At 40.8% G+C, this 8,212-nt stretch overlaps 1 protein-coding gene across 2 annotated transcripts in view; it reads right to left on the reverse strand.

Moving 5' to 3' along the window:
- LOC108414216 (intracisternal A particle-promoted polypeptide) overlaps window positions 1-6,257 on the reverse strand; it is an 11,875-nt gene extending 5,618 nt beyond the window's left edge. Inside the window, exons 1-5 of one of the 2 annotated variants that reach the window (XM_037532268.1) lie at window positions 6,220-6,257; window positions 5,773-5,884; window positions 3,219-3,646; window positions 2,727-2,938; window positions 1,850-2,069 (exon numbers count right to left, since the gene is read on the reverse strand). In XM_037532268.1, coding sequence (XP_037388165.1) covers window positions 1,850-2,069; window positions 2,727-2,938; window positions 3,219-3,567 — 781 coding nt within the window. In that variant the 5' untranslated portion in view covers window positions 3,568-3,646; window positions 5,773-5,884; window positions 6,220-6,257. Of the gene's footprint in view, window positions 1-1,849; window positions 2,070-2,726; window positions 2,939-3,218; window positions 3,647-5,708; window positions 6,059-6,219 lie in introns of those variants that run through there. The other variant, XM_017687036.2, reaches the window with a different exon arrangement.
- Window positions 6,258-8,212: the final 1,955 nt, after the last annotated feature.

Genomic DNA, 8,212 nt, shown 5'->3' on the forward strand with positions numbered 1-8,212 from the left:
ATTTAATTGTAGAGAGATAGTTTGTACTATAATTTTATTCTAGATATTAATTTGTACTATAACTACATTACTGATATTAATTTCTACTGTAATTTCATTGTGGAGATTAATTTCTACTATAACTACTGTTTATATTAATGTCTATTATAACTAAATTCTTGATATGAATTTCTACTATAACTACATTGTGGAGATTCATTTCTGCTATAACTACATTCTTGATAATAATTTGTAAAATAACTCCATTGTGGCAATTACTTTCTACTATAACTACATTCTTGATATTAACTTCTACTATAACCACATTCCTGATATCAAATTCTACTATAACTACATTACTGATATAAATTTCCAATATAACTACATTCTTGATATTAATTTCTACTATAACTACATTACTGATATTAATTTCTACTATAACTACATTACTGATATACATTTCTACTTTAGCTTCATTATGGAGATTAATTTCTACTATAATTTTATTCTTGATATTAATTTGTACTATAACTTCTTTGTGGAGATTAATTTCTACTATAACCACATTCTTGATATTAATTTGTACTATAACTTCATTGTGGAGATTAATTTCTACTATAACTACATTCTTAATATTAATTTTTAATGTAAAGGCATTCTAGATAATAATTTCTACTATAACCACATTCTTGATATTAATTTGTACTATAACTTCATTGTGGGGATTAAGTTGTACTATACATTATTGATATTCATTTCTACTATAACTACATTCTTGATAATAATTTGTACTAGAACTTCATTGTGTTAATTACTTTCTAATATAACTACATTCTTGATATAAATTTTTACTATAACCACATTCCTGACATTAAATTTCTATTATAACTACATTCTCGATATTAATTTCTACTATAACTTGATTGTGAAGATTCATTTCTACTATAACTACATTCTTAATATTAATTTGTACTATAACTATATTCTTGATATTAATTTATAATATAACTGCATTCTAGATCATTTCTACTATAACCACATTCTTGATATTGATATGTACTATAATTTCATTCATGGTATTAATTTCTACTATAACTACATTCTTGATATTAATTTCTACTATAACCACATTCTTGATATTAATTTCTACTATAACCACATTCTTGACATTAATTTCTACTATAACCACATTACTGTTATTAATTTCTATTATAACTACATTCTGGATATTAATTTCCACTATAACTTCATTCTTGATATTAATTTGTACCATAACTATATTCTTGATATTAACTTCTACTATAACTGCATTCTAGATAATAATGTCTACTATAACTACATTCTAGATAATAATTTCTACTATAAGCACATTCCTGATGTTAAATTCTACTTTAACTTCATTCCTGATATTGATTTCTACTATAACTACATTACTGATATTAATTTCTACTGTAATTTCATTGTGGAGATTAATTTCTACTATAACTACATTTTTTTATATTAATGTCTATTATAACTAAATTCTTGATATGAATTTCTACTATAACTACATTGTGGAGATTCATTTCTACTATAACTACATTTTTATATTGATTTCTACTATAATTTCATTCTTGATATTAATTTGTACTATAATTATATTATTGATATTAATTGCAACTATATCTACATTCCTGTTATTCATTTCTATTATAACTACATTCTTGATATTAATTTCTACTATAGAGATTAGTTTCTACTATAATTTCATTCTGGATATTAATTTCTACTATAACTATATTCCTGATATTAATTTCTACTATATCTTCATTATGAAGATTACTTTATACTATAACTACATTTTTGATATTAATTCTACTGCGTCCCTCACCCTCGATGTATTTGAAGAGTCTCTGAGGCGACAGCAGGGGGAAGCGGACGGGCTCTAAAACCTCCACCACGTGTTTTTTTCTGTGTGAAACGTCGTGGAGGAGCCAGTCCATTGCTGCTGTGAACACCTGGTACTCGTCCTCAATACGCAGCTCTTCACTGCGCAGCAGACGCACCAGCTGGTCTTTAGACAGGCTGGAAAACTCCTCCGACACACACACCTGCACAAACAGCACCACTGCTTCAGATAGAACAGTTAAAAATACAATAACACTGTTAAACGAACAACAAACAGGGTTAAAATGCAATAAACACTGATATAAATATATAATAAACATGGATAAAATAAAATCAAATGAATTAAAATACAATCAAATGAATACTATAGGGTTTCAACTATTGAATATTTTGAGAAAACCTCAAGATAAGAAAAATATTATTGTTATGAATTTTATTATTATTATTATTATTTTATTCATAAATGGACCTTGAAATACTACAAGGCAACAGAAATAAATTACTGACAATCAATTACTGCCAACTAACAACTAAAATTAAAATGCGTTAATACGGCAATCTGGCAACCCTGAACACAGCAGGCTGATGCTGTCATCCGACAGAAATTAATGCACTGTAGTGTGTGGTATGAAAAAAAAATGGTAAAATGAGCAGTTATTTAACTGCTTTATCAAATTTTAGCAAAAATTCATTGCAGTCCAACAATTAGGTTAAAATTTAGAACAACAAACATTGTAAAAAAAAGGTTAAAGATCCAATAAACAGAGTTAAAGACACACGTTGAATGATGCAATATGAAATATGGCTAGTTAAAGATACAGTAAGCACAGTTTAAGATGGTTCTCTGTTGAGCTCTTGACCTCTAGGAAGTGGACGTGGATGTAGTTCTCGGTGAACTCCAGCAGGTCGAGGCAGCCGATCTGCTCCAGGAACTGGTAGATACCAATGCAGTTGGACGGCTCCATGTGACCACGCAGGAACTCTCCACATATGGCCACCACCTCACTGAGCTGGAGCATGTCTGCAGCCACCATCAGCTCCTGCACGTTCTCCACCGTGACATCGATGGAGCCTGTAGAACCACACAGACAGAACAAGGCTCCACACTCAAACTTGTACAGACTACTGCTGTGAAACACACCTCACAGATCTGCCGGCCTCACTTTAACAAAACCCACTGTGGTCAGGACCACCACAGCGGACAGTAAACAACAGTGTGATTGATCAGAGGCTTATTGGCATACAGCATCCCCTAGCAACACTGAGGCTGAATGGGTGGAGCTGAACTGCTGTAGACTGAAAGGTGGAGCTAAACTGCTGTAGACTGAATGCTTGGGGCTAAACCGCTGTACCTGTGTAAATAAACTCCAGCAGCACCTCAAACACCTCCGCCTCCACTCCAGCTATGTGCACCTCCTCCTCGTGAGCTTCACTCATCCCTCCAGAGAAGAGTGCGCTGAAGTACGGCCCGCTGGCCGCCAGAACCAGCCGGTGGACTTGAAACACGCGCCCGCCTACCAGCAGCCGGACGTCGCAGAAGTCCGAGCGCAGGCGCAGCCTGTTGATGTGCGAGAGCAGCAGGCGGGCGTGGCGCTCTGAGGTGTACACAGTCCGGTCTGCGGTGTGGCCGGACACCGTGGCCCCAGTGAGGTCACTACCTCCAGGCAGCGTGGTGAAGGCAGACGTGCAGGCGGATGACATGGTGGCGCCGGACGACTCTCCTTTATCGCTCTACAGCGGCGGCACCGCGATTCCCCAGGACCATCACTCAGCTCTCAGTCTGAAACAATGAACAGCAATGAAGCGGTCAATCCATGAAATTACCAAAGACCTGCTGACTGACCACCTCAGCCCACACAACACATGAGAATTTAAAGGACCCAGATCCCACATTTCCCTCATACATGAGGAGCTCTGCAACATTTCAGTGGATTTATGTAGTAAAAACAGCCATAATTATGCATTTTCCAACCCCTCTTCGTCCCTATATATGTAAATGAGCTCTGTTCTGATTGGCTGCCCAGGCTGAAACACTCTTTGTAACTTCAGCAAGAATGGAAGGGGCTAAATTGCTGTAAGTGAACACAAGAAAACGCAGGCAATGGGCCCTTTAATGCCTCTAAAAGCTCCCTCACAGAAAGTTCCTACAGTGAATGGCTATGATTTCACTGCCTGGTGACTGAGACGCTGTTTTATGATAGATTAGAGAAGATTTTGGTTCCAAATGTTTACACGCATTCACAGTGGAGGGAGACATGCAGGGCGTTGAGAGACAAAATAGTCCACAGAGGAAACGTGTTATTTCCATATTTAGCACTATTTTACCATCATAGACACTCAGTGCGGACACTCAGTGCGGACACTCAGTGCGGACACTCAGTGCGGACACTCAGTGCGGACACTCAGTGCGGACACTCAGTGCGGACACTCAGTACTCAGTACAGACACTCAGTACAGACACTCAGTACAGACACTCAGTATTCAGTATAGACACTCAGTGCAGATACTCAGTACTCAGTACAGACACTCAGTGCAGACACTCAGTACTCAGTATAGACACTCAGTATAGACACTCAGTGCAGACACTCAGTACTCAGTACAGACACTCAGTACAGACACTCAGTACAGACACTCAGTACAGACACTCAGTGCAGATACTCAGTACTCAGTACAGACACTCAGTGCAGACACTCAGTACTCAGTATAGACACTCAGTATAGACACTCAGTGCAGACACTCAGTACTCAGTACAGACACTCAGTGCAGACACTCAGTACTCAGTATAGACACTCAGTACTCAGTACAGACACTCAGTGCAGACACTCAGTACTCAGTATAGACACTCAGTGCAGACACTCAGTACTCAGTATAGACACTCAGTGCAGACACTCCGTACAGACAGTGCAGACACTCAGTACTCAGTATAGACACTCAGTGCAGACACTCAGTACAGACACTCAGTACAGACACTCAGTGCAGATACTCAGTACTCAGTACAGACACTCAGTGCAGACACTCAGTACTCAGTACAGACACTCAGTACAGACACTCAGTACTCAGTACAGACACTCAGTACTCAGTACAGACACTCAGTACAGACACTCAGTACTCAGTACAGACACTCAGTACTCAGTATAGATACTCACTGCAGACACTCAGTACTCAGTATAGATACTCAGTACTCAGTACAGACACTCAGTACTCAGTGCAGACACTCAGTACTCAGTGCAGACACTCAGTACTCAGTGCAGACACTCAGTACAGACACTCAGTACTCAGTGCAGACACTCAGTACTCAGTGCAGACACTCAGTGCAGACACTCAGTACTCAGTGCAGACACTCAGTGCTCAGTGCAGACACTCTGTACTCAGTGCAGACACTCAGTACAGACACTCAGGACTCAGTGCAGACACTCAGTACTCAGTGCAGACACTCAGTACTCAGTATAGATACTCAGTGCAGACACTCAGTACAGACACTCAGTACTCAGTGCAGACACTCAGTACAGGCACTCAGTACTCAGTGCAGACACTCAGTACTCAGTATAGATACTCAGTACAGACACTCAGTACTCAGTACAGACACTCAGTACTCAGTATAGATACTCAGTACAGACACTCAGTACTCCGTGCAGACACTCAGTACTCAGTATAGATACTCAGTACAGACACTCAGTACTCACTGCAGACACTCAGTACTCAGTACAGACACTCAGTACTCCGTGCAGACACTCAGTACTCAGTATAGACACTCAGTACAGACACTCAGTACTCACTGCAGACACATTAAATAAGGAGCAATAACGAATAAGAACACACACACACACACACACACCCTTTACCGCTCGTATTCCACAGGCCACACACTCCGCCCGGCCGGAGCCCCCCCGCCGTCCGGACACTCACCGCTCTGTTTACTTGTTTGTTTGTTTGTTTTCTGGCGTTATTTAGCCGCTGCGGAGCGGAGGGGCAGCGTTTTCCGCATCTCAATCGATTCCTCTCCTATCAGCTCTGCGCCCTGCAACAGACCAGACCGGTCGAACCCCGAGCGCTTCAGACCTCACGTAAACAAAGCATTTGAAACAGAATAAAGGATTAAAGTACACAAATATAAACGAATGAATAATAAAAATAATAAACGGACACTACAGAGATAAATACACCCGTTTTAAACAGTGGGACACACCGGGTTTGTGTTTATTTAGCTGTGTTACCGCTGGGGGGAGCTGCGCGGCCGTTTACTGAACAGCTGGATCAGCGACTCAGACACGAAGAACGGAGTTAAAGTCTAAATAATAGAAATAAACAACGAACTAACCGCGAGAAACGGACTGAGACGGCTTTAAAACTCACATATCCACTTTAACAGTCGCCCCAGCATCTCTGAGCTGAAGAACCGCGAAGCTGAGACTGAGTTGATTTTCGAACTTTCCGTTCTACCTTAAAAAGCGCAGCTGCTATAGTCGGGCGGCTCAGGCAGCGGAAGGAAACAGCACCATTTAAGGTGGAACGGGTAATTAGAAAACGAAGCTATCGAATATCGTAGGGAGTGGGGCGCATTAGGCTCTGTTTCTGAACATATGAACAAAATAGAATAATAAAAGTGTGAAGCGAGTTAAAAGCAGTCCAGCGGCTGAAGCGCCATGACAGAATGAAGTGAAACAAAAGATAATTACAGGATTAATGTTAACCATGCTGGCCACTTTATTAGAAACACCTACCCTGTGCCTCCACTCACTGGCCACTTTATTAGAAACACCTACCTTGTGCTTCCACTCACTGGCCACTTTATTAGAAACACCTACCCTGTGCTTCCACTCACTGACCACTTTATTAGAAACACCTACCCTGTGCCTCTACTCACTGGCCACTTTATTAGAAACACCTACCCTGTGCTTCCACTCACTGGCCACTTTATTAGAAACACCCACCTTGTGCTTCCACTCACTGGCCACTTTATTAGAAACACCTACCCTGTGCTTCTACTCACTGGCCACTTTATTAGAAACACCTACCCTCTGCTTCCACTCACTGACCACTTTATTAGAAACACCTACCCTGTGCCTCTACTCACTGGCCACTTTATTAGAAACACCTACCCTGTACTTCCACTCGCTGGCCACTTTATTAGAAACCCATACCCTGAGCTTCCACTCACTGGCCACTTTATTAGAAACACCTACCCTGTGCTTCCACTCACTGGCCACTTTATTAGAAACCCATACCCTGAGCTTCCACTCACTGGCCACTTTATTAGAAACACCTACCCTGTGCTTCCACTCACTGGCCACTTTATTAGAAACACCTACCCTGTGCTTCCACTCACTGGCCACCTTATTAGAAACACATACCCTGTGCTTCCACTAACTGGCCACTTTATTAGAAACACCTACCCTGTGCTTCCACTCACTGGCCACCTTATTAGAAACACATACCCTGTGCTTCCACTCACTGGCCACCTTATTAGAAACACATACCCTGTGCTTCCACTAACTGGCCACTTTATTAGAAACACCTACCCTGTGCTTCCACTAACTGGCCACTTTATTAGAAACACCTACCCTGTGCTTCCACTCACTGGCCACTTTATTAGAAACCCATACCCTGAGCTTCCACTCACTGGCCACCTTATTAGAAACACCTACCCTGTGCTTCCACTCACTGGCCACTTTATTAGAAACACCTACCCTGTGCTTCCACTCACTGGCCACTTTATTAGAAACACCTACCCTGTGCTTCCACTCACTGGCCACCTTATTAGAAACACATACCCTGTGCTTCCACTCACTGGCCACTTTATTAGAAACACCTACCCTGTGTATTCTCCTTACATTCAATACTGATGATTATTATTCAGTTCCAAAAACATCTCAAACAGGCATTATCACTGATACAGAAGTAGGAGTGTGATTTTATTGATTATTGATTACTGTTGTATCAGTCAGATCTGACTGTGAGTGCTGACTGAACAGGATGAGTTGGTCAGACTCTCCTGAGCAGAGGGGTTAAGTCAGGTCAGTGTGACTCAGCAGAACTCTCAGGTAACCTGATGACTTCATATGTCGTCACCTGGAACAACCCTGTCCACGCACACACACACACACACACACACACACACACACACACACACACACACACACGGCTTGTAATTCCCTCAGTCCTGCTGAAGGCTGGTCCGCAGGGTGAAGCTGAGGTTTGGTGGGGGTTGATTAGTGAATTCCTCTATTAAACTGAAAACAGTACATAGTACTACATGTTTTACCTTATGAACCTTGTTGAGCCTCTTTCTTATGAAGAAATTTCTTTTTAAAACCCACTTACGCAGTTTTGACGAAGATTCTGACTC

Source organism: Pygocentrus nattereri, chromosome 2 (genome assembly GCF_015220715.1).
Source record: "Pygocentrus nattereri isolate fPygNat1 chromosome 2, fPygNat1.pri, whole genome shotgun sequence".
Lineage (NCBI taxonomy): Eukaryota > Metazoa > Chordata > Actinopteri > Characiformes > Serrasalmidae > Pygocentrus > Pygocentrus nattereri.